General features: G+C 38.5%; 2 protein-coding genes and 1 long non-coding RNA gene across 15 annotated transcripts in view; all 3 read right to left on the bottom strand.

Annotated features, from left to right (window-relative positions):
* LOC107226847 (potassium voltage-gated channel protein Shal) overlaps positions 1-9,317 on the bottom strand; it is a 47,093-nt gene extending 37,776 nt beyond the window's left edge. For all 8 annotated transcript variants that reach the window (XR_006904333.1, XR_006904332.1, XR_006904334.1 and 5 more), the window contains exon 1: positions 6,388-9,317. Coding sequence is in view for 5 of the 8 variants with exons in the window: in XM_015667798.2 (XP_015523284.1) it covers positions 6,388-7,502 (1,115 nt within the window). In the remaining 3 variants the exon portion in view is untranslated. The remainder of the gene's footprint in view (positions 1-6,387) is intronic.
* Positions 9,318-10,983: 1,666 nt separating this feature from the next.
* Positions 10,984-24,790, bottom strand: LOC107226853 (rho GTPase-activating protein 190). 5 transcript variants are annotated; one of them, XM_046741087.1, is made up of 23 exons: positions 24,512-24,790; positions 23,344-24,254; positions 23,045-23,254; positions 22,858-22,869; positions 22,255-22,441; positions 22,009-22,124; positions 21,679-21,831; positions 20,816-21,054; positions 20,527-20,728; positions 20,182-20,352; positions 19,827-20,078; positions 19,543-19,721; positions 19,260-19,443; positions 18,914-19,125; positions 18,388-18,801; positions 17,888-18,127; positions 17,542-17,742; positions 17,371-17,462; positions 16,879-17,263; positions 16,658-16,789; positions 16,292-16,342; positions 16,101-16,197; positions 10,984-15,989 (listed from the first exon to the last, which is right to left on the bottom strand). In XM_046741087.1, exons 1-23 carry the CDS (start codon positions 24,680-24,682, stop codon positions 15,791-15,793), a joined length of 5,010 nt encoding a protein of 1,669 aa, XP_046597043.1. In that variant the 5' UTR covers positions 24,683-24,790; the 3' UTR covers positions 10,984-15,790. The 5 variants fall into 5 exon arrangements, with proteins under 5 accessions (XP_046597043.1, XP_046597047.1, XP_046597045.1 ...); XM_046741091.1 differs by having other exon boundaries at positions 18,604-18,801; XM_046741089.1 differs by having other exon boundaries at positions 18,914-19,107.
* A 785-nt stretch (positions 24,791-25,575) lies between these two features.
* Positions 25,576-26,991, bottom strand: LOC124294679. Of its 2 annotated transcripts, none has more exons than XR_006904608.1 (2): positions 26,802-26,991; positions 25,576-25,710 (listed from the first exon to the last, which is right to left on the bottom strand). It is a non-coding gene; the product is annotated as an uncharacterized LOC124294679 (long non-coding RNA). The 2 variants fall into 2 exon arrangements; XR_006904609.1 differs by lacking the exon at positions 26,802-26,991 and adding an exon at positions 26,521-26,551.
* Positions 26,992-27,172: the final 181 nt, after the last annotated feature.

Below are 27,172 nucleotides of genomic sequence, written 5' to 3'. Positions count from 1 at the left end.
TTCACGGCATGACGATATCGCGGATAAAGTGAACAGAAAAGATCCTTTCACGCTTCATTCAAATACTCACAAAAGTTTTGGCACGCTCGTGACTGCGCTCTGTCCTCTGTTTCTATAATGTTGGACCACGGAGAAAAGCTAATGATAAGGTCGATCAATCAAACGAACGGGGTGAGGGGAGGACCGTGAGAGATGGCGGGTTGACGGAAGTGACGGTTTACGACGGAAAGTGGTAATCAAATTTGTAGATTACGAAGAAGACGAAGCGGTCGACCAGCCCGTTTTTTGGTACCATAACATGTATACAACGCGATGGGAAAGAGTCTTTTCATGAATACCTTCGACCCTCCTCTGAGCATAGGAAAGATTTTAGATTATGAACGTTCCGTGCAAACTTTGCCACAGCGTAGAGAGGTAAAACCGTAAAGAACACTCGTGAGACCAATTCTGAACAGTTGACAAAAAGAAGAATCCAACTTCTCTATCCAAAATGACTCACTTGCGCGGTGGATGGATCGTCTAATAACAAATCATGTCCCAAGCACATCGTTCAAACCTTGTAAATAACAGGCCCGATTCTCTACAATTCGAACGTTCAACCCACGATCAAATGAACCCATCTATATTCTGGGATAATGGCGATCGACCTGCACAGTGTCGGAGGCGCAGACCATTACATTTGAAAGCTCGTAAACTTGGGACTATAAAGTACGAAAGAAGAAGACGAAAAAGAAGAAGAAGAAGAAGAAGAAGACGGAAGAGGAAGAAAAAAAGAAGGGGTCTCAATCCGTGGTGAAAGACATTGTGATCGGAGTGAAACTCTATACTTACGTTGGAAGCTGACGTAAGGAGTAAAGATATTGTCGAGGGCCAGAATGGAAGTATCATAAGATGAAAAAGGAGCGAAGCTGGGAAATTTTCTTTGACGGTCTTGATGAGAAAATATTATCGCGCTTCTTCCAGGAAGAAGGGAATCGTCTCCTCCGGTTATCCCATTCAAAGTAGGTACCGCCGCCACTCGACTATCCATTGTTCCGTCCGGCAATCAGTAGCAAACTGCGCCACATTCTTATCGATTAACGGTTACTGGCAGCACCAGCATTTCTCTTTTTAACCGTACCGTATATTGCGAATCCTCTCTTTATCCTCTTGACAATAAGTAGCAAGTGCGGAGCTGAGCGTAAAGTTCCACGGCCTAAGGCTGTTATTACGGTACGTACTCCAAACACCCTCCGCTCGATCACCATCATGCTGATATTATCGCGATACACTTGCTAAACCGAATCGGATATATGGGCATTGTTTGTCGATGATGGGTCGGAAATTGAAGCTAGAAGTATCCCCATGGTTTTCACTTCTTGACATTTCAACGTTTGCCGCAGACTTCGCAAGGGTATAAGGGTAAAGGTTTTAAGGTACGCCGTTAAAATGGACAATAACCGTTCAGGGGTTGGGAGTAAACGTTCCAAGTGGCATTCAACGTGCTTGCGTTACGGTCCAAAGGTGTGGACTCGTTTCTTTCCCCCCATGGCGACGCTTACCGACGGGGAGGATATAACGTTAACTCCATGGCGTTCGATTGATAAAGGGACAGCTCGTGTGCCGTTAGAAATTGCGTATTTGTAGCCTGGATACGATGGGAGGAGAGGGAATGTTTACTTGGCGACGATCTAAAAACTGACCACGATACCTTTCAAATGTTTGGCTTGGACTCGAGCCAAAGTTTAACTATGTATTACGGTTTTGCGCTCTGGAGTAGCCCACCTATGTGTGTGCATCCACGTATTATTTACTATATCTAACTATCCAACAACTCCCGACAAAGCCCAGAGGCCAGGATTAAACGAACAATTCTAGGCACATATACATACATACATACATACGTATCCGCAGCAAACGCCGCAAAACAAAAGGTATACGGTTACTTTTGATCTCGTATCTCTAGAGCCCTCGCAATCGTCAAGTAAAATATCATACAGCCCAGCGGGAATAACGATTGAAAGCAACTGGAAACGCTGAAAGGTTCTCTAATAACCAGAAAAAGTTCACTTTCGGAGTTTTAGAGCAATTCTCAGCCCTCTGCATCCCTCTTCCCTTTCACTCTCTCTTTTTTTCTCTCTCTCTCTCTCTCTTTTCACCGCTGCATCATTTTCTTTTTCTTTGAAGATTCTCTACTATTATAATACTTGGTTAAACCTAAGGTCCCTAGCTGTATACTTGATGCCGTTCCAACTTTTTTGCTCACCTATAGGAAGACCCGTAGCGTTAAAACAGACCCGTAATCTCTCTTAACGAACGTATTCAAAACTCACCGACTATTAAATGTAGAGGCGTCAAGAAATAATCGCGCCCAGCTTTGGTTAAAGTGACGCCGTCAGTGACGTGGGAAATCCGCTTTCAAAGCTTAGTGATTATATTGTACGCAATGCCGAAGAGAAGGTTTTAATAATGTGCAAAACGTTTCAAATTTCATTAGACCAAAATAGATGATCCCTTGTTATTTCCCTTCCGTAATCCTGTTTTGTAAAAGAAATAATAAATTCTAAAACCACGTATAGATCACACATGGTATACGACAGTACTGCGTATAACACGTACGCTATACGCATTTAAATATTCCAACGACCTATAAATATCTTATGCCACGCGGTGCGAGACATACATATTCTGAAATCATATTTACGAATGTATACGTAAAATGGATGGAGAGAACACGATTTTGCCGCATTTCCATATTTTACGAGTGCTGCAAGGAAAATCTCACGTCTTTACTTGAGATTGGAAGAAAAGTTAAATCCATATATGGCTCAACGTTGATAATGTCCAATATCCTTGCATCTTGAGTCAATTTTTATAGACAGAATCGGCGAGACGACATTGCCAAAGATTTTTCAAGGACAGTTTATGGGTAGGAGCAAAAGGTGCGACGTGTGGAAAAACGATGAAGAGGCTCTTTAAAATCTGTCGCCGGGTACACGGCAGAGGCACTTGAGAGATGAGAGGAAGAGCGTCTCAAATGTGGGATAACGTTACATGCATATTATAAGGAAGAAGATGATTGAAGCGTTTTTTGATACACTTTCTTTGGGCACGGAGAAATATTAGCGAAGGACTCCATCATATTATATTGCGACAAAATATGTTCCGCAAGATATTGATCTTGGAAATAAAATCCTCAAGAATCGGAACGTCAAGCATGTACACACATCCGAGCAACGATGTAACATCTTGAAACTGCTTTGCCTAAACAAATTATGAACGAAACTTCTGGTCGTATCTCATCCAATACTACTTGAGATACGACTATTTCACTTTCAAGATGAAGTTCAAGAGCCGAACGTAAGAATCGTACACTTTGCGTTGTGCGTTAATTTCTTCGCCCTTTTTTCCAATAAAGTACTAATAATTTGTGGACCGACACTGACTGAAAAAAATTGTATTAAAAACCATTTCTTACCCTCACCAAAATATGTAATACCGACCATTCTTCATGGTTCGTTGTGACTTTTATTCTCCGTTTTCATTCTTCATTTTCCGTTCTCATTATTTTACGGTGTTACAAAAAGGGAGTGAGAAAAAAGAAGAGATAACACAGTCTTATACATTCTCCTTGAGGATAAAAGAAAAAAAATAACTAGGAAATCAGAGAGAGAAAGAGAGAGTGAAAGAAAGATATTGTAATGAGATGATGTAAAGTATATCATTTTTCTTTCTCCCTCAATGTCGTATGATTTCTTACGAATTTCAAACCACGCGAGATCCTCTACTTTTCTGTGTTTTTTTTTTCTACTCCCCTCCTTATCCTTGCGTCTTCAAAAATAGTCTTTTCCACGAGTTTTGGAGCACTGAAATTCCTCACCTTACCGTAACGTGAGGTGATCTCAATCCCAAAATGAAACAACTGCCTTTTTACATCTACACATACATACATACATACATACATACATATACATAAATGTACGTAGACGCACACCAGTGATCATTTATTACTACGCGCCTCTTTTATAATAAAGAAACGACGCACAATGACGCAAATGTATTGTGGCGAGAAGAGAAGCCTTTGTCGTTTCGTACTTAGCGAATAACCCAGAGGCTCGAGAGACGCTTCGTTAGCAGAAAAGCAGGATCAAGAGTTTTTTTTTTAAATCCCTGCAGCATAAGGTATCGCGCAACGATCAATGCTTTACACCCCCATTAAACTCCCGAATGCACGCAAATTTTCACACTTGCCTTATGCATAAGTATGTGTTATATTCTACACGACTATCTTTGTAATAGATATAAGCTGGCAGAGTAATTGATCGTCCCGAAAAAGGTAATTACGAGCCACAGACTACTATTAAAATTACATTCCCATTTAATGGTAATCTGGGATTCGGGATTTATCCTTCACTGTTAACTTCGATAAGGGATGATATATTGCACAGATACCGAGGTTGCGGTTCAAATGGCGAATCAGGCTAAGCCAGCGAATCTACAGCTCATTCCCATAAGGTTCTCTCTTTTCCTCTCTCTATCCGCATAAACTATCTCTGAACTATTTTCGTTTCTTTTTCGGTATATAACAGCCGGAGGAGACTTGTTCGAAGACCGAAATGAAAGCATCTATCTATCCATCCATCTTTTCTTCTACGAAGCAAGGAAGGAAGGGGTAAATTGTTTCGAACATTTGAAGTTGAACATCGAAGTTTCCTCGGATATGAAAGTCTAAAAAGAAGGTTAATTGTTATTCTCTGTTTGTGAAATTTTTTCCATCTTGATACGTACACACAGATTGAACGCATTCGGCAATTCTCGTCAGCTAATTTTCCGGGCAACTGCGTTTGCAATTTCGGGTCGTGCAATTTAGCTGCGGGAATTTGCTGCAAGCAGTGTGGGGGATTATCGAGTGATCGTTAGCAGCGTGAGAACGAGTAGTCTAGAGCTTAAAAGTGCGAAAGAGACCGAAAAGAAAGTATAACGATCTATTATTTGTGCATCTAGTGCGTGCACAGACGGAGACACGTATATTTAAGTGTATATTTTACCCAACACCGGTTTGCCAAGCGGAAACTACACGGATCGTCTGTACACAAAAGTTCTACAGGTATATTATCTATGAATAAAACTTAAATCGAAGAAAAAGTCACCAATCAGCCTAGACAACGTGGCAAAATAATACGACACCTATATAGAACCAGTGGAGAAGGGTGAACTAATCTAGGTTAACAATAGGTAAAAATAGATCACATGGAAGATAATAATAGATTAGCAGACTTCGAGATAACGAACGGGGATAAAGAAATCTTTACAAAAATGGATCCTGACGGAGTAAACTGGTCACCGGTAGAACGATAAGGTCAATAACTAAAAACGTATCAAAACGCGACGTGTGGGATGAAAGGACTAGAGACCGTGTCGAGTAGAGTCGGATCGTCAGGGGCTACCAATCAGTACTTGAAAAATGTCATATAAGGTCGGTGAAAAGAGGTGAAACACGTAAAGAATTCCATGAGTGGAAACGTCGAGTGATTAAGTTAAAAGCAACAAACTCTCCTCTCATGACGTACGGGTAGGCTTCTCATCCATGACACGTCTAAATGTGCCTACTCTCTCTCGTCACCCGAGCTGCTAAAGCTCACAAGGAGAAAAGGGGGAGGGGAGGTGGGAGCTCGGGAAAGCGGGGGAAATGAGCTTTACCCAGTGACCGGAATACCAACGTATGTACCGTACGTATGTACATACGTGGAGAGATGTGATAGACACTCAGAGGCGTTATAGCTTTACCTTCCCCTCCACGTAAGGGAATCTCTATCGAGTTTGCCAAACTCTCTAATTGTTTGTGATCTTCGAACTAAGGATCCAACCAAATTATTAATTCGGTTTAACTTTTTGCCATTGAGAATGAGAACATATAAGTCGCTTTGGAATGGCGGAATATTTCACTTCTACCAGAGGATAGGGAATTGTCGCGCATTTCACCGGCGTTGAGAAGGTACGACTCGAACGAAACTACACTAGCCTGACATTGTTCGATAACGTACGTATAGCATGGAAAAAATTCCAAAGAGGTCCCCAATAATGTACATGGGAACGCAGGGCGTACCTGTCCGAGTAGCGTGGCGACTTTTATACTATGAAGAAAATTCATGGCCCACGCGAGTTGTCGATTTATTTATAGCCAGCCCTACGTACTGCGGAGAGGCGTAGCCAAGTATAGTCGCCGCAAACGTGTGACGCGTGGCTCGAGAGATCCGTCTCTCTACAGTATGCCAACACCATGCATGCATACCAACACACGCACATAGTCAGAGAGAGACACGCTGCGCCGAAGAAGAGAGCCGAAGAAAATCGCGCACTGGTACCTTCGAGGTGACAAGATAAATACTCGCCAAGGTAAGAACTCACCCTAGGGTCGTCATGGTGACAATGGTGTACCAGAAGGCGGCTGGAATCGATGTGAAGTTTGTACCCTCGACATTTTTCTCGGCGTAGAACATAACGGTAGCGAATATGATGATGGCCATAGCCAACGAGAACACCAAAAACCCGAGTTCAGAGGCACAGGATTTAAGAGTGTAGCCCAGGATCCGTAGCCCCTGGGAGTGACGGGAGAACTTGAAGATTCTGAACACCCTGAAGACACGGAGGGTAACGAACGCCCCTGAGACGTCATCGTTGTCGGTTATACCGAGTCCAATGTAGTACGGCAGTATAGCGACAACGTCGATTATCGACATCACGGACCTAACGAATTTGCACCGATCCGGTGCCGCGAAAAGCCTCAAAAGATACTCGGCGGTGAATATCATTACGCAAGCAGTGTCCAAGCAGAAGAAAACTATCTTGTACCGTTCACCACAGGGCAAGGTACCGGCACGCCCGGGTCTGTGTCCGCAAGGTACGGTCTCAACAACGTTCGCCATCACGCTGACGGCTATGAAGAATCCCGTCACATAGTAAAACACAAGCGCAGCCGTTGATGTATGCGGATTTTCAAAAGCCCGCCACATTTTTTGCCGTAGGTTCGTCAACTGTTGAAGATTTTGGTCACCGTTCTCGCTCAGTTTATCGTCCATCAGTCGTTCGGCGTTCTCTCTTTTACGGTCCCTGTAATCCTCGTAGCAACAATCGCCGATAACGTCCGGCAGGATACCAAAGAACGCCAACTCCTCGTCATAGCTTGTGAGACACTCGTGCTTGGGATAATGGAGCTTGCCGGTCCTGTAGTAGTTCAATATATGCCGGAATATGTCCGGATCACGGTCGAAGAAGTACTCCTTGGTGTCCTCGTCGTAGAAGAACTCCCGCTCGTTAGAACCGAGCAGGGTGTCAGGATATTTCTCTAGGGTGTTACGCCAGGTCTCGAACCGTCGGCCGCTCACATTTATCAGGAGCTTTTCGTCGTCTGCTTTTCGCCGGTCTTTCGGTATCGGCGGAGGCGGTAAGGGGTGCGTAGCGATCGGCACCCATCCTATGGCCGCTGCTCGAGCGAACGGCAACCAGGCGGCGACCGATGCCATCGCGATCCTCGAACCTCCTTCACCCTCACGGCCCGTTTCACCCTTAACTTAGCCGGTCGGGAATTACCAGACCTGGTCGCTGGACTGCAGAAGCCGGCCCGAAAATTTCCCGGACGAAGAGCCCGGCGACGTGTACGACGTTGACGTTGCCCCAGACATATCGGAGAGGATCGTTGAAACACACACGTGGGTCGCACCACCGTTGTTCAGCAGAACATACCGCACGAACAACAATTCCGCAAGCCTATTACGTGTACGTATGCAGTATAGGCGTTCCTGTACCTTACGCTACGTGTAAGTCTGACTCCAGGACGAGCATTAGCTTCTATCCATTAGGGTGTATATTGTATCCAGAACAAAATCACAGCGCGTCGAGGTGGTAATGACGCCACCGATGATCAGTGACACCTCAAAACCCAGGCAATCCTCATAAACGGGCATTTCCGCGTAGCTATCACGACGAACTACATCTCTCACGGTTTTGCGGAATAATCTCTCTGCAGCGTTGTGATTTAAACTTTTTATTATTAATATTACTGGTATTATTATCGTTATTATTATTGATAAAAAATCTTATTAGGGCAGTGTGTCTTTGTATATTGCTCCTGTGCAATTGCTTTATACGGAGCTTCGATCAATTCAACCGAGGCAAATTGATTAGAAGTTAGAAAAGCAGCTCGTGTTTTGAAAAAACATAAATACTAGAAACGAAAGTGAATAATGTCAAAGGACTGTATATATCGGCAGTTGGGTTTTCACACCATAAGCACCACTTTATCGCTGATTAATCGAAAGCAGGGTTTGCTCTCATCTTCTGTTTTATTTCTTTATTTTTTTTTTTATTATCAGAGCACACCGGTAATCAGAGGATCCCACATGTTGTGGTGGTGTGACGATAACCGTCGATTAACGAGCCACCACCTCACTAATCCTCGATCCTCGTCATCATCATCAGTTTAACATCCTCTCTTTTTTGGCGCGCCGGAATTCAATCGATAGAGCAACGGTGTAAGCAGCTAAACCGAGCGTGGTTATTGTTTGGCCACGAATCCCTTCCGTGAATAGGTAGTCCTTTACTGGATAAGTATAATAGTAAAGTGTAATAATTATTGTACGAATCGGGGCATCTGCTGTAGCCGTCGCTCAAAACTCGCGCGCACAGTGTCTAGGTGGAGAAGAACGTTCAACACCACATAAAACATCTACCGTAGGCAAACTCTCTTCCTACATTATAAAGTCTTGCAGGTCCGTTATGCGACCACCTCAGCTTTCTTTCTTCCGTTCTTCCGTAACTAATGGGTTCCTTAATCAGCGAATTCACCCTATTCCCCGTCGATGGTGCAGACTCAGTCGGTCCTTCGCAGCGGGCAAACTAGCTGCAACTGACAAGTTTCCTCCACGTATATCCTTATCACTTCGAGGACGACCTTCGACGATAGAACACCGGACCTTCCTCCAGTTCTCGCGCGCATCGTCCCAGACACTGTTTCTTCTTCTTCGTCTTTGTCTTCTTCTTCTTCTTCTTCTTCTTTTTGGTAGCTCTTCTCCCTGCAGCACTTTCCTCGAATGAAACAACAACAACAACGTCTAAGTGTAGTTCTTGGGTAGCACTACGTCGGGATAACGTCTTCAGGGACGACACGGAATCCCCGGCTAAGTTTGACGCGACCGTACAACGAGTTGGCGACTCGCGACTAACCGAAGAGCTCGGCTCGACTCGGTTCGGCTCAGCTCAGCTCAGCTCAGCTCAGCTCAGCTTGGCTCAGCTTGGCTCTCACGAGAGCTCCAGAAGCGCGCGCGAGCCAGGCGACGCTAACCAACCACCACCTCGACGAGCACCAACCACCGCCACCGCCACCACCACCTCCGGCACCGCCACCACCTTTGCCTCGCCGAGGTTCAAATTGATTTTTACCCAACGGCGCAAGTGGCGACGTCAACCGTGCGGAATCGTACCTCGGCTCGGCACCGTTGCTCCGGGCAACGGCGAGACGTGACGTCACTGAACCGACGTCGCTCCGTCAGGTGAGCTTGCAGAGAAGCGAGGAGGAGAGAGAAAAGACTAAACCTGGCCTCCCAGCTTCCCACCACCCGAATCACGAGGGAACCAGCTCGCACGCTTGCACTAATGACCAAGCTAGCTCGACCGTCGACGAGAGGACGTCGCGGAAAAGAGGAAATAAAAAGCGGGAAAAAGATGAATAGATGCGAATGTAAACGGGGGGGGGGGAGGATGAAATAAAAATAAAAAGCAAAGAAGAGATAAAAAAATAAAAAAAAAACATACGCAACGCAAACCAAACACTGCAATTGACGCTGCATCGGGGGGGCGTTTTGCGGGTCTCTAGCACAGCAAGGCTCGGCACGGCGGCAAGATCGACCCAAACCAGCTTTTCAAATCTACCGACGTACCAGACGTATGTGTACATTTAAACGAGCTCTCCCGTCGTATACCTAACGTACCTACCTACGTGCCTTTGTGTGTAGAAACATGCAAAGTAGGTAGACACAGGGTGCCGTTGTGTAGACGTGTACAACGTATATATACCTGAGGCAATAAGGTATTTTCACGTCAGTTGGTACGCGCAAGATAAGTTTTAATAGATCCAGGCCATTTACTCCGGAAACGCGATGGTCAAGGGACAACGTTTTGGGCCTCGTACGCATTGCAAAAAATTTTTTATCTGCATCCGAATTGCAAACTGTTGTCAAACAATTACATATTTCGGGGTTATATTAGTTCGTATCATCCAAATTTGCGGGTTTTTTTCCGAACCGGCCCAAAATTCAAATTTTTAAAATTGGGTTTCTATTAACCTGTAAACTAAATCGGTAGATGTGCGTCCGTAAGTATTGATATCTGTATAATCATTTGGTCAAGCATCTAAATGTAATATGTAAAATCTGTGATAAAATCTTTAGTAATATTCTTTCGAAGCGTGTAATGGTAGGTAATTGAACGTCACTGGATTTGCTTCCATTCGACCATCAGCCATTATTCACCCTTTCCGTAACGAGGGTGAAAAAAAGCGATTGATTTGCATCCGTGTAAAAATGACGGTGAAAATTCGAAAAATACCTGCCAATCTTGTCCCGTATACGTAGAAAGGGGGAAAAAAATCAACACCACAATCCATTTACATTTGAATCCAGTTCTGGATATCTGTCGTCAAATGGACCACATATTGCACAATACAGCATACATGTATGTATACGTATAATCACTTTCTGGGCTACATTTCCACCGCTTTTTCGCCGTAAGCGTTGCGGAAAAATATTATCTTTCACGTAAGAAAAGTGAATAGGAGGAAAAGGATCACGATGAGATGAAAACAATGAAAAGTAAGAATAATAAATTTAAAAAAAAAATATAATATATATATGTATATATATATATATATATAACAACGAGGGAATGTACAAATGGTGTTGGTAACGAATAAAATAACGTGAAACTGTTAATAAGTGGAAAGACTCGGCATTCAAATTGTACATATAAAGACGATGTTTATTTTAAATACTTCTTGGACACCGATATTTAGTGTTTTCTTATTTTTTCCCCATTTCAGCCACTCTTCTCTTCGTTACACTTCATTTAGGCGCTATGCATTCGTTTTCTCCTGCTCTCTTCGCATTCGAACGAGCTCATATAATCACTATTATTATTATCATTACTGTTTTTTTTTTGTTTTCTTTTTTTTAATCATTGTTATTACCATTATTATTGTTTTGTTGTGGTTATTATAAAACGGGAAGTAAGTAAGCGTGATGCGTACGATGCCATTTTATAAATACGTTCCGGTTACGATTTGTTACAATTCCTTTATCTCTCTCTCTCTCTCTGTTTCTCCGTTCGACGTAATAAATCGAATACAATTCGAATATTTTCATTATTATAAATACAAACAATGCTATAGGATAAATTAGCGACAATGATTGTGAAAATGATAATGACGATGACGATGCAAATGATAACGACAGTAATGACAATACTATTAATACTATTAATCACAGTGCTAAAGAAAGCGGAGTTACGTATGTATTATATAAAATTTTTTTTATCCACAAACACTCAGCCAACGTTGAACAATACATATAATTTTTTTAAAACAGTTTTCCATTTTTTTCATCACGTAAATGATATAATTTAACTTGGTAGTTCTGTTTTCTCAAATACATTTTTGAAAATCCCAAGAAGTAGATGGATAGCAAAAATAAAAAGTTAAATTATACTGCACTCGATTTATTTGGCCATTTGAACCTACTTTCACGTTCGTTATTTGCTTCTAAGGAATTTTTTTCGATCACGGTTACGGTTACTACATCGGATCAAAAAAAGAAATTGGAATGTACCTTCGTTCAGGTTTATGGTATCGACGTTAGAGGCCGCTTACTAATAAATCGAGAATTCACAATTCGTTTCTCTCGAGTATGAGTATAGTGGATATTTTTTGCCTCGTTTCACCGGAATTCTGAAAACGATGCAAGTTGTATTTGATTCGCAAAGAAGAAATACTGTTCCGTTAAACTATAGGTATGAGTGTCTGTAAGTGTGCAAGTATTGAAACTGAGCACGAGTAAATATCGCAAGCCGAATAGCCGATTTTTGTGCATTCATGGAGGATGAGATCATAACGAAACTATTCTTGCCATAATTTTGTTCGGCGTGAAGTAGCGTTCGATTACTGACGAGAGCTGTGAATAATAATACAGCCGAAATGAAATCGCAAGCGTGCCAATGTCGGCCATGTTGATTTTCCGTGGCACCGTTTCACTTCGCATGTCAAAAATATTCAACAAACATTTTTTTCACAACTTAAACCAAGTTTGCAGCTGATCTGCGTTACTTCACGCCAACGATTTTCATCTAAAGATCATCAGTCTTTCAACATATTCGTTGAAATATATCTTTTCACTTTCGATAATTCATCTTGATTTATTTACTCGTATGTGGGTAGATACATACATACTCCTATTTCCGCTGAAATCGGCATGATTAATTCTTTAGAATATATAAAATAAATAAGAAAAATAAATAAATAGCAAAATATGCAAACACTGTTAACGACAACATTGAGAAATTTTGATGTCATAAATTCTGTCCACACATTGTTATGGCAATAATTATAGTGGTGATTTCATCAAGAAATAGAAAATAATTAGGGATGCCCGAGACACTTACTCCAGCTCTTCCCAATCAATTGCCATTAGCCCAATATCTGAAATGACGCACCGTTTGGAAATCATGTTTTTTTGATTTTCTTATGGAACTACTTTTTTTTCTCAACATTATATTATTAATTCTGTTTTATGCTTCTAGATTCTTACAAAATACACAGTCAAGCATTGAGAAAGACAGAGACAGACTTAGAAAGTTATATAAATATAAAGAGTTAGACATCGAGAAACGACTCGCGTTATACTCAAACTTCCTCAAGTTTTAATAATAGAAAAATAAAATAAAACAAACGCGACAATGATCTAGTAAAAAATAATTATACATATTATTATTAATAATAATAACAACGATGATAACGATAATAATAATAATAATAATAATAATAGTAACGACAATGATATTCTAATATGTATCCGTAGCCAAATATACATGATGGCCGAACGTAAGCGGCAGCAGCAGCAGCAGCAATAGCACTAGCAGCAGCAACAATATATACACATTAAAAAGCATATAGTTACAAATATTATTTTTGTTTGTTTTTCTTTTTCCTTCCATTTTCTCTTTAGCCGGAGACACACTCTTTCCTATAATTAATTATTATTACTATTAATCGTAAGATTAGCACAAATTACATTTAAGACTTTTAATTTATTGTAATAATCGCATTTTTTTTCCTTGATCGATACAATTACACTTCTCTTCAAAATAGGGGAGGGTCAGATAGATCTCCTCCATCTTCCACAGTTGTTCAGTTGTTATGTATTCATATTTATTTTCGATAGCTCCGTGAAAACATTGTGCTTTTTAGTATTCTTCAATTCCTGCGTCTTCATTTTTAAGCTTTGCATTTTATACCATCATTTCTGTTTTTTCATCTCTTAACGCCGTTCATCTTCCGTCTTCTTTTCTTCTCGTTACTTACGCATAAATACATACATTATACATACATAAATCCAATTCGCATTTCTATCATTCTTGAAAGTGAAATTACCATTACTATGATTTTCTATTTTTCATCCTTCTTTTTCCTTCTAAGAAAATTACAACTCTCTAAATCCACCTCCTCACATTCTCATCACACAATACTCGCGCGCACATATCGTATCATCGCAAGTAATATTATATATAAAATAACGTTTTAGAGGCTAACGTCGCTTTCAAATCTTTCAACGAATCGAATCATGTTAAGTATTATGTATCGCTTTTTTAACGGGCATCGGTTTGGAAAAAAATTGAAATAATGCGTGTGTGAGAAAGAAAATATTTCGTGTATCGAAGTGAAAAAAAACAAAGAAACAAAAAAAAAAAAAACCACACCGTATAACATTGATGTAATTTTTCCCCCAGCCCATAAAACGCTGACTGATATATTGCGAGTCTACGCGGTGAAATTTAAGGGGATGAAAAACAGAATAGTAATAACCGAAATTAAACAAAAACCGATCTACTGTCAATTATATCTATCAAGTCATGTGAACTCTCTAAGAAAAAGATGTTGATTTTCGTTTTTATTTGTTTTTCAGTCAAAAATATTCGTGACATCGTTGATAGAAAAAAAAAAATAAAATGTTCTGCAAGAATAACTGCAATACCTGATAAACCAAACAGTTCGTACAGAGAATAATTGGTATAGAGATAGAGATTCTTGTTTTGAACAAAAATTCGAATAAATAATAAGGTTTAACTGCTTAGTCTACGGTAAAAGATTTCTCTACGCATTCTATTAGACGTGGTACGTAATCCGGATAAAATTTATTTTTTTATTAATACCGTTTTAGACATCGAAGATTGTTGGAAAGTGTTTAAATATTCAAGCTGAAAATGTTGGTTGGATTGTGCGGGTTTCACTTAGTTATTTATTACTTCGTTCATTTTTTATATTATTTTTTTGTTGTTGTTTCTTTCAATCTTCTTTTGCCATTGATTTGTCGTCAAATGGGTTTCCTTTTTTTTTTCTATTCTTCTGTTTTGCCGTTACTATTATCAATATTGTTATTATTAGTATAACTATTATTATTATCATCATCATCATCATCTCTCATCGCTATTATTATTAGTATTATTAATATCATTATTATTATCAATAATACGAACTATTCATTACCATTACGAACGTACGAATGTATAAAATCTTATTTAGTATTCGGCCTAGTGATCACGTATGTACGTATATAGTATGTATGTAGCCACGTAAATACAACGGATACTGGGTACTATTATTATTATTGTTGTTGTTATTATTATTTATTATTATTATCAAATAGTAAGTGAGAATATTAAAGAAAAATAATTTTTAATTCATTGTCTATTGTAGACTACCTCGATCTAGAAAGTCTTTAGATGATGTATGAAGGGAGGAAACATAGAAGAGAAAATCAGATGTAACGGACATACCGAGTGCAAAAAAACAAAAAAAAAAAAAACAAACCAGTAACGAAGTTCGAATTTATAAATCTTTTTAATTTGATCTTTCGTATAGTGTTTAAACATTGTGTCAGGGTGGATCAGTTCAGCTTTAAAACTGCGAAGCGGTGAAAAACAAAACAACGTTTTCTTACTTAAATGTATAAATAAATAAATAAGAAGGTAAAAATAAATATACAGTTAAAGCTCGATGATACACGGCGCGCGGTGAGACGTTAAACGTTTCAAGGAAAAGAATAGAATAAAGAGAAAATTGTTATGCTTGTACAGACAGGACAGCCGTCTTCTTCTCTATCAACTTCTGCTTCATTTTTCTATAGATAGGTAACTAATTGGCGGAGAAAAAAAAAAAGGAATAAAAAAAAAATCACTACCAAAGCGAATTGAAACAGTCGTTTTGTTGAAAGATTGTTTGTAACCGACAGACACCTCAATATCTAAGCCATCAATTGTTATATGTATATAAATTTGTTGCAAACAATTTCGAAAGCAATACTTTTACAATACTTTATACACAAACTAGACTTTTGTTACGTTTTAGCGCAAACTCCGTTCGCGCTTTTGACAATTATTATTCTCATTATTATTATTATTATTATTATTATTATTGTTGTTGTTATCGTTATTATTATTATTATCATCATAATTATTAGCATTAGTGTTACTTATCAGTTAATCACGGTCACTAAACCATTACGATAGCTTCTTTCCCACAAAAGAGGAACGGATATTGGTCGATCATTGTCTGAACTACGTCTTCTAGGAACGGCCTCATCGCCTCGAACCTTCCCATGTCGTTGAATTCAATTGGTAACAAAGTCGGCCACCAACAAATAGCTAAATTTTTACTATCCATGCTATTCGATTTGCAATTCTCAGCTACCCTATAAAATTATAATCATTATTTACGTCAGCCCATTCGTTAATATCTCTTCGCTAAATTACACGAAATATATTATATATCCGTGCATTGTATAAATATATAATATACTCACTTTACAAAATGCTGAAAAATATATTTCAGAACGTCAAAATTTATCGGATTTAATTTTTTAAGCATGTGTCTCAAAGCGAGAAGTCTTCCGCTACGATCTGAAATTTTGAAAATTAACAATGAATTTTCTAACGTCGATCAAATAACCAAATGTTTAAAAATATATTTTGGTTAATTGTTTTATAAACTGACCTTCCATGTTCATGCAAGTAGCTGACATTGGTTTACTGATCGCACGTGCCCCTGAAATTTAACGCATGATGCTGTGAATAACGTTTAGAAACGGAAATTCGTAACAGAAAACAAATCTCGCGCTTTCAGAGATTTGATCATATAAAATAAAGTGTCATTTTCTCACACTTCTTTTGTGAAAACTAAAATGTTTCATACTTCAGGAATGTTTCAGGAATTTTTCAGGAACCCAAAGTAAATAAAAGTCAAATTTCAAGATCGCACATTGTTCAGAATATTTTTGGCAAGGTGGGACGACATTTGAAATGTGGTATCGATTGAGAAAGATCTTTTATAAGATTATACAACTCAAATGAAATTGCTCACCAGAAATGTCCTCAAGCTCGCTCATTCGTTCCTTGTCAATAAGAGGTGGTAGCCTCTTTGAAAAGAAATCTTTAAGAGCGGTGGCAACTGCATTTACCGGAATATCGAGGGAATGAATGTCTATGTTGCCATCTGCGAAAGTAAAAGCACAATTCATCAACGACATTGTATTTATGAATAATCAGTGGTTGGTATTTCGTCGCTAGGCAAAAAATACCGACCTTCCTCAAATTTCTGGAATAAAAGTTCAACGTGTGCTCTGTTGCCTGGCACTCTATAGATACCCTCAGAGTCCAACCCTTCGTCTTCGATGAACTGTACGCATTTTTCAAGGAAAAGTGGAATCCGATTCGTCTCGCTTTGTGCAAAGTCCTCGATGAGAAGCTGTTGCTGAGATTGGCCGGATATCGTACCAGCGCTTCCGCCCTTTGTGTTCTTTTGTTTTTGCTGTTTCTTTTTCTCCCGCTCCTTTTCCTTCTCCGCGTTCCTTTTCAGCTTCTCCTCCTTCTGTCTTCTCTTCTCCAATTTTTCATCCTCTTTGGCCTTTTGTTTGTCTTTTTTTCTCGCCAATTTATCGCCGTCCTTACCTTTGGTCAATATGCCGAACTAAAAACGAAAATTATACACATTGTAATAAAGGAATACTGATGGAGGGAAACAATAAGTACCACTAATCGCTACTAAAAAAATTCTTCTACTCGATTTACACTCACACTTGGAGAATTTATTTCCCTCGGGGAAGAAACTTCCAGGCTAGACTCGTCGTCAGGCATGTTGCCGTAAGCATTATCCATCCTCGGTTTATCTGCACAGAATAAAATAGAATAATAAAAATACATTGAAATACGCGGCAATAGTACAATTAAATAAAATCATGAACTCACAAGGTGCACCAAGAGCCTCTTGAGACATGTGCTTAGTGTTCAGGTGGTGCTGTAACATGGTGGATGAATACTCTTGTTGTGCCGAAAGATTACCAAATCGCTTTCTCAAATTCTGCACAGCCGATTTGCGCGGTTTAATTCGTGGCCCGGACAGATGATCAGGCTCACTGGACTCCGAGCTGTCAGGAGTTTCGCTGGAAACTAATGTGGGGAAAATGTTGAATGAAATTTAAGATGAAGTAAAAAAACGAGCTTTATTAATAAACATTATGAGAGCCATTTTTTCTTTCTGTAAAAATATCCGATATAATTACTGCAATGGATTTATTGAATAGAAAATGTGTACCTCTCTCCATGGTATCATGTCGCCAATTTTTGTCCTCTTTAATCGTATAATTGAGTCGCGTTATGCCTTCACCGCCTCCCAAACTTGACAATAACGGAACTTTTGGGGTAGCTACAGGTATAGCTGTACGTTTTTTGCGTATTCGTTTGTGCGTCAATGATTTTTTGTTACCTTTACCTAAGAATTCCATTGGCCTTTGCCGCTCTGGAGAACTCGAATCCGAGTCAGACTCGCTGAAAGCTATAAGAAATTACAAAATCATAAGTTAGTTGGTTATTAGGAGAATTTCAGAGGTTTTGGATCCCTATGAAATAAATACGAGACGTTAACCATTCTTGAGTTCGTCTAAAATTCAACAAGGGAACAATTAAGATACAAAGTTGTTTAAAAAAAGATGTGAAAAAAAAAGAAACTGAAAAAGAATCAATGTACAAAAACGAATAAAAAAAAAAAAAAAAAAACAATGAAAAAACTAAAAAAAAAACAAAATAAACGCTCACATGGCTGTCCTTTTTCTCGCCGATGTCGTAATTTCGATTTATTGTTGCCAAGGGGATCGTGAACTAGGGTGTACATGTAATCACCCTCGTAAGGCGTGTACAAATTTGGAACGACGTCTTTAACTTGTGCGTATTCTGAACCGAGATCAACTAATTCAGGTGTAGCTAACGGCGCGTGACCCAAATTAATTTTTGAGCCGTGTTCGTCTTTTTCACCTATCTTCATCCTTCCAATGACATCCGTGACGTTTGAAAAGTCTTTTAAATTTATTTTCCCAGGTTGTTTCAACGTCTGACTATTTCCCTTCGGCCGAGGTTTTGTTTGAGATATATTGCGACGACCGGTTGTAAACGCCCGATGAGAATATCTGTTTATTCCCCCGTCTTGAGGCATAAACGTCTCTTTCATCCACCCTGGAAAATCGATGTTTAATTTAACATTCAAATGACGATGGAAGTGTTGTAAAAAAAAAAAAAAAAAAATTGTACATACTGTACGTTGTGTGAAATGTGAGTGCGATTTTACCAGTTAATTTGCTGGTCACGTCTGCGCCTTTTATTAACAGTTCCCTGTCCGCATCCTCTCGATGAAAATCAACGTGGCTGTAAATATCGCTGTCGTCGCTCGGTGTCGCTCTGTTATCGTGGAAATGTTCAATAAGCCCCGACTCCCCAAGATCACCGTCGGGTGTAAGTTGCTCGTAAGATTCAGACCCACTCCTAAAAGTAACAGACATACTACTGGAGGTTAGACATACAATTCAATTTCTCATTGGCGGCTGTTTTTCGTTTTTTTACCCCCCTTCCTTTCAGGGAGAATTGTATTAAATACAGCTCCATAAAAATTGCACGCGTATTTTAAACCCACTTACCCGTCGTCGGGCGTCTGAAGGTGATAACTTTCATGCCTAGGCGGTGGCATTGGATGCAGAGCGGAGTATTCCAGCGTTCCTTCGCCACTGTCGTTTAAATTGCCGGGTTCCTCCATGTTGAAGGCCTGCTCAATCTCCGGTTTTTTTTCCCAAACCTCCTTGAAGAACGGAGTGTAGAAAGCGGCTAATTCGTAAAAACACATAGTTAATTGAGAACGATAAAACAGTCAAGTTTCAAAAATTTGAAGACAATATTTTTAATAATCTTCAAAACGTGGCCTACTTTTTTGTTGACAACTCGAAGCAGAAGTCATGAAATGCGCCTGCAGTCTATCAGCAGTCGCGTTACCTTCAGTTATCAATAAATGACTCAGATCTGAATTGAAAAAAGCATTTGCTCCGCCAGTGTCCGTCACAGCCATTATTTGAATTGGCAGATTTGGAATGTTCATTGAGAATGCACTGCGAAAAAATCGATAAATAAATTAATTTTGCTGCGAATAATTGATAGTATGTCTCAATGAAATTTACAGATGTAAAATATATCCGAATCAATTATCTCCTTACTTTAGCGTAGCAAGAGAGGCTTTCCTTTTCGTCGAATAGACGAGTATAAAGCCGTGAACTAGTTCGTCTCTGAAAGCGTTAGCTCCGTGAAAGCTAGATATAATAACAGCGACGCGTCTTTTAGATTCGCCCAAAAATGTCTCCAACACGATGGAGCGATCGCCGCTCAAGAAGCAGCATTGATGACTAAGTAACGGGCCGAGAACATTTTCCACTGAGTACGGATCTCCGCAAAACATGCACATTATTATTCTGTTGATGTAAAAGAATGAATAAATGCAAAACGTTTCAACGATCACAACTCGACGACGTCATTTGAATATATCTCACAAAAAGCCTATCATCGTCGACCCACCTTATGTCCGGCTCTAAGCACTCGATTACGCTTTGATATATGTTCAGAAATCCTGCTCGATGATTTATAGATTGTATCAACTGCTGCAGGGCGTCTTTGACCAGCGCGGCGGGAAACCTTTTGTTCTGTTCCAATTCTTCGACGCATACATCGATGAATGGACATTGTAAGCTGTAAAAAATATCCTTCTTTTACTACAAATTGTGGCAGTTTCAAAATTTAAAAAAAACGATTCCAGCGCCTGATTTTCCCGATTGTATCCTGTTCGAGCTATCAACGTAAGAACTTATTTAATGGTAATAGATTTCTAGGAATCGAATTTTTTCCGTCTCAACAATTATTTACCTGTCAGCTAAATTCTGTCCTTCTTCGCGAAGCCTCAAGGCTTCCATTTCGTCGATACAGGCATCTGCTACAAACATGATAACGATAGGGAGACCTTGAAAGGGAAGCCTGTCTTCCTGTTCCAAGTTGGACAATAAAGTCTTTTCAAGAGAAGATCGAATGTATTCGAAGGATTCCTCGTTTGAGTAGATACAAAATGATCCTGAAATAAAACGACATTGAGCGGTATCCAGAAAACAGATTAAGATTGAACTACCAATCGAAACAGAAGAAACAAACGACCACTTACCGTGAGGCATGAAATCTGAGGTCGTGAAAGAATTGTGAGGAAGACCGACATCACCCTCGATAACTCTATAACCGAGAGTGTATATTTGCATGTCAATTTCAACCTCGTCGTCCTCAGTCTGGGCTTTTATTTCGCATGCAAATTCTTCGCCCAGTCCATTATACCCCAAGATAACCAAATTCAATTGATTATTATCGGAAGTTAGCTGCCATTGACTACTGTGGTTCCAAGAAGATGGCCTGAAAAACGAGCAGTAATTATTCATTGACACCGCTAAAACTGTTGTACGAAAACAGAAAAAAAAAAATCGACTCGTTTGTGGAAGAATAAATATTGAATAGAGTTTCTCTTTCCAATCTCTGAAATTGAAATAAATAGATTGCTAGTAAAAATTTAAACTCAAATAGTTAAACTAGAAATATTAATATACCATTGACAAAAATTTCTAAGGCTAGTTAGTAGTTTCAAGAGCAGCTCTATCAGAGCTATAAAAATATTTTATAAATAACCAAATGAACTAACGGTATTGATAGGAAGTAAAGAATATTTTAGAAAAAAACTTAAGGAATGGATAAGAGTTTATATATAAGAGTGCATTGAAATGAAATACTATATCTGGTCGAAGTGCGATACTTAGGCGTCTTAATGTTTGCAAATTAAATGAATAATATATATTAACTTTTTGTTTTTATTGTTCTCTTATGCGGATATTTTGCAAAATTATATGTCTAGCTTTCAAGTTATTATTTTAAGTATATGAGTGCCAGTCCTGCCTACATGTAACTCTTATTACCTCTGCAGTTTACTACTACTATTGTAAAATAACTGGTGATAAAACAAAAAAACAAACAATTCAATTTTACCTGTGCGCTTTTGTTCCTAAAATACGCTCGATCAAAGCATCCATACAATTTGGAAACGCCGGACAGTGTTCTCTGATCGGACAGTGGACGAAACCCAGATGTTGAAACAACATTAATTTTCTGTCTTGATCTAGCCTATCCAAAGCCTTATACCTGCATAGAATGATATCAATGTTATCTACGCGCCTTAAAAGGGTTTTAAAATCACTTTTCGCGAGTTTATCCTCCGTTACTTTCTCTCTATTTGTACCATTGACTTGAAGAAATATTAGCATTTATATTTATCTACTTGTACTCAAGTTTCTCGTTTTAGTTTCTGCAATGTTTTACCTAAAATCATCGACCAGGGCATCGGTTATTTCCTTTATATCATCCTGAGTAATTGTTCCAGACGGTGCTATACTTTTGAAATGATAAAAAAGATCTGCGTGTTCAAGAAGCAGCTCCTGTAACCAAGAGTAAACTGTTTACTTTTACGAATTTCACTGTTTTCCGTTTGATTTTCATCTCAATTGAATTGTGATTCAAGGGTTTAGAAGATCCTTTATTTTGTAATCGACGATCTATTTTAATTACCTGAAAATTATGCTTCGCCTTTTCGATAATTTCTTTCTGATGCTGATCATAAATTTCTTGGCAATCGACGTGAGATAATGCCTCGAAACATTCTCTACCCATGAACAAAACTCTGACTTCCGACAAGTGTTTGCCCGGTGTAACGTACCCAGTTTCTTCAAGTAGCTGTTTGAACTGTTTCTTCCATCTAAAAATGTAAAATGAGGATCAAAATTGACGATCAAAAATTCGAATATTAATCAAACAAAACCCAAACACTTTGAAGGACAGTTAGGAGAAGGTAAACGAAAAAAAAACACACATAACACAGAAGCGGCTGAATTTAGTAACGTTAACGTAACAGAACATTGGTAAGAAAAATCATCATTGTGTAATTTTAGAAAAACATTCTAGGAGTTGGATTTTCAAAATATGAGTATGATTGTTTTATCATAGCTGACTAACTTTCGAACAATCTTAAAAGTGCAAAGTAACGATGTTTCCTAAACATGAATCGTTACAGTAACATTACTAACTTCAACCTCATTAAAACATTACAACGGTTAATCGACACCAAACGCATGTCATGCCTTGATTAAATATGTTTCACTTGTGTAATTTTACCTTTTCGGAAGTCTGCGTGGAAAAAGAGAAAAAATAATAACAAAAAAATAAATAAAATACGCCGCCCAGAACGAAGCAAAGCATTAGTACATGTGATGGTAACGTAGATAAATATGTAATGTAAGGTAATTCAATAATTTCGTTACATGATTTCAATATGTAAAAATTTGTCAAGTTCGAAACTTACTCCAAGCGTTTTTGCTCTTGTTGAAGAGCGTTGACGTGATTTTTAAACACAGTCTCAGCCTCCGGCGTCTCTAGAACGTCGTAGGGTATCTTAGAGCCGTTATTTTCACCAAAATCATAATCTATCCACGGTATATCTTCGGGACATTCGTAGAAATACTGATGAAAATCTGGATGCTCTTTTATGAATTGTTGAACGGTTGACCACTCTCTGAAAATAATTATACAAAATGTGTTGAATACTGGATAAGAACGTTCGCGAAATGAACTTGCCATTCTATTATCTTGAAAAAATCTTACTCGTTAATCAGATTTGCAATATCCGGACAAATTTCGTGAAGTACATCCGGTAACATATCCAAATAGCCTTGAATTTTCTTGGCCATTTGTTCGTCTTTCAATTTCTTAATATGCCGCCTGAACAGCCTCTGAGTAGCGTCGATGCCAAAGAGTTGTACGAAAGCAACGAATTCCTTGTGTTGAGATAATTTCTTAGATGCCTGAGACCAGAGGGCACGGTAATCGGTAACGTGAATTCGTATTAGTCTCTGCAGAGATTCTGTAGATGCGTCGAGGAGCTCTTTTCTGGCTCTAGCGGCTTCGGCAAAGGGAATAACTTTGCTGCGCATTTTAGTTTTGTCGATAAGTTGTGCCAGTATCATAAAAGAAAGTTCAATGTTTATATTTTCGTGCGCCGAAGTTTCGACTATAAGAATTCCACCTTTGTACTCTTTCCTCGTTACCAGCTTCTCTGCTTCCTTGACGTACTGTTCGTTAGCGTCGTCATTTTTAGTAGTTACCAACACCACAGGCTTCTTCGTCTTCACCAAATTGTTCAATATATTCGCAACGATTTCTACCTGCTTTTCTATCGACCTGTGAGGCACGACGCTAACGTCGAATACACATATAAATCCATCGATGTTAAGCTTTCCATCCGGCAACACTTTCTGCTCGTATTCTTTCTCTATGCCGAGCTGATTCTTACATATATACATCAGCTTTTCGGCACTGGTTATCTTTGTGGCCGCGCACCGTTTAGCGTAAGGCTCCATCTTCCCACCTTTGAACGGCTGGAATGACGCGTCGTCGATAAATTCTGTGTGCTCAATAACTTGGAACTGAAAATCTGTGCCGTCTTCGGAGGACTTGACAACCTCGCCCCAATATAGAAAATGATCGTTGTTAACAACTCGACCGCTGAAATCCGACTGGAATAAGGAAAGAGTAAAAAAAAACCAAAATATAGATCATTTGTGAAGAATATTTTAACTTACATCGTATGAATATCATCAAAGAACAAATACTGTTGCGCAATTTAGTTATCCCGCCTGATTTGTAATAAACTCTCAAGAACAAATATCCTTGAAATTATGCGTAAAGTTGAAGGAAATCTGATACATGCAGCAAGATGAAAATCTGACATTGAATTCTTGAAAAATATATGTATAATTTCGTTGCTTTTTACCTGCGACAATACCGATATATGATCAACACTGTAGTCGTCGCTAAGTGATCGCATAAATCGATTGCAGAGACAAGATTTTCCGACTCCTAATTGCCCCTTGTCTTTTTCAGTCCCAGAGAGTCCAACAACGGCGACATTGATGCCTCGAACATTATCAGTTTTTCGTGCCATATTGACAATTGAAATTAATACAAATATTTTTATATTTATTTAAAATTATGCGTATTACGATTTATAAAATTATTAATTTAAGTTCTTAACTCTTTCTTCGTCAAGAGATTAGATTCCGGTGATTTAGAAATTGGTTTTTTTTTACTTCTCAAATTTACTCCCTTTATTCAATTTAGTTACTGAGAATTTTAATTCATTTTCATTTCTTTTGTTGTTTCCTAGTCTTTCTTTCCCGGTTCGCATCCGTCTTGTCTTTGATTTACAATTATTGATGATTCATTTTATAAATACAAAATTCATTGTTACATGTTTGTTTCTCTCTTTCTTTAACCATATCATTGTTATGGCAATAATGTTATGGAAAATATTAAAATAACAATAATAATGAAATAATAATATAATAATAACAAGAAAATTGTTAAAATTAAGATTAGTTTAAAAAAAATGACATCACAATTCAGCTTTCTTTTGACTTATTGGATCGTTTCTTTTTCAATATATTAAATATTAAATGGTCACGTATAAAAGACATTCAGTCAAATCGATTCAAATCTATCCTGATGCGAATCGTACTACTATTAATTAATACTCTAAACCTATATCATCTTATTTAAATTTTTTTCTACTAGTTGGTTTCTGTGTGAATGTAATTATTATTTTCGTTTTATATTAATTTTTTTTTTTCAAATCTTTGTTTCGTTTAGCTTCTATGTTTTATTTATTTTATATATCTTGAATCAGCCTCAACAAGAACAAGAAAAAAACGACTGTGGTTGAGGAATTAGTTTAGTGCGCTTTGGTCATCTTCGCTTGGACCGACGATTGTTGACTTAGAAAAAAAAAAAACAAATTTAACATTCGTACTTAAGGTTAGATTTAGTGGCGTTTTTTGCTTATTTATTTATTTGTTCATTTGTTCAATCAATTATTTTTTGATTGTTTTATGTTTCTTATATTTTTATCACGTCAATGAGCAACTGTTGCGTATTTGGAATGGCACGATAATGATATACGCTATACGTATGTATCTGAAAATTGAAAATACTTGTTGTATAATTCGTTTCATTTTACAGTACGTGTTCGTTTAAGTAGCAGATGAAAATGTGACAGATTACCAAAAAAGATTCTACCGATGAAAAATAAGAATGGTATTCAAAAAACGGAAAAGGAAACTGACGCAAGAATAATTCTTATTTGTTAAATTTGTTACGACGTTTTAATAAAACGGTAGGGTGAAAAAAAAAAACGAAAAATGGGCGAGTTGATTTTTGCGAGAGAATTGTGTCTGTACAGTTCGCTTTTCTCTCTCTTTCTATCCCTCTTCATCTGCACGGTTTTGTATGTTCAGAAAAGAAACGAGAAACGGGACCAAGTTGACTTCATGCAATTTGTGCAAGGCGAGGCGAGTTTTTTTTTTTTTGTTTTTTTTTTCTCTGAAAACCAGTTGAAAAAAATTTAATTGCAGTGTTACATTTTAATGACAGATGTACAACGAATATGAGATCAATATGGATTGTATACAACAGCGGCAAATTTAATAGTGGCTATGTGTAAAAGTTTAATTATGACCACCCGTAACTCTGATCAAAATTTTACACACTCAGGATAGCAATAAATTAGAAGAAAAGATACACATGTATTTAACGTGCCTCGTAATAATGCCGACAACGCGTTAGACATCCGCGCACACACACACGTAAAACACAAAATGGAGAGATTGAAATCAATCTCGAAAATAAAAATCCACGGGTGGTAAACATGGGATAGAATTTAGGGTGGAGGGGGATGAAGGGCGATAAAAAAAATTCAATACAAACGAAATAGCGATATTTTCTCACCGATCTGTCTGGCACACACGCTCTTTCACCGAACACACTTAATTTCCTTTTTTCTCTTCTTTTTTTTAATCAAATATATGCGAGTGTGTGTGCGCGTCTGTCTGTGTCTGTCTGTATGAATAACTATATATTTTTCTTGTATCCTGTAGCTTGAAAGTTTACGCCCGGTTCGATCCGATTATCACGCTTGATCTTCGCGAGTATGTTCAAATAATCGTTGACGAAATTACTTCGCGAAACCGTAAAAATAGCAAGCATAGAAGTAACTTTACGTGAAATACCTAGTACAGCCCCTTATGGGAGCCATCTTTGTAGGTGGGCTCGACAGTCAGGGGAGCAAGCCTAATGTTTCTTGAACGTGTAATATTTATCGTGCTTCGCCCAGAAACGCCGGGTGTTACCAACCAGCTACCACCTTAAGGTTCCATTTCTGTTCTACTTGGCAAAAGGACTATCGCTATCTGATGTCCAATAGCCGTACAGCTTTAGTTCGGAAGCTGTGTAATGATCAGATTTTCGTTGCCAGTGGCAGAGTTTATAATTTATTTTGAGGTGGATTCGGAGTATACACTCCAATTAACCGGAGCACTCAAATCCAGTTATACACGCCCAAATCGACGGTCCCTAGTTAAATACACTGAATTTTAGATAG

Source organism: Neodiprion lecontei, chromosome 5 (assembly GCF_021901455.1).
Source record: "Neodiprion lecontei isolate iyNeoLeco1 chromosome 5, iyNeoLeco1.1, whole genome shotgun sequence".
NCBI lineage: Eukaryota > Metazoa > Arthropoda > Insecta > Hymenoptera > Diprionidae > Neodiprion > Neodiprion lecontei.
The sequence above is the reverse complement of the archived record's forward strand: the minus strand, read 5'-3'. Positions and strand labels throughout refer to the sequence as shown.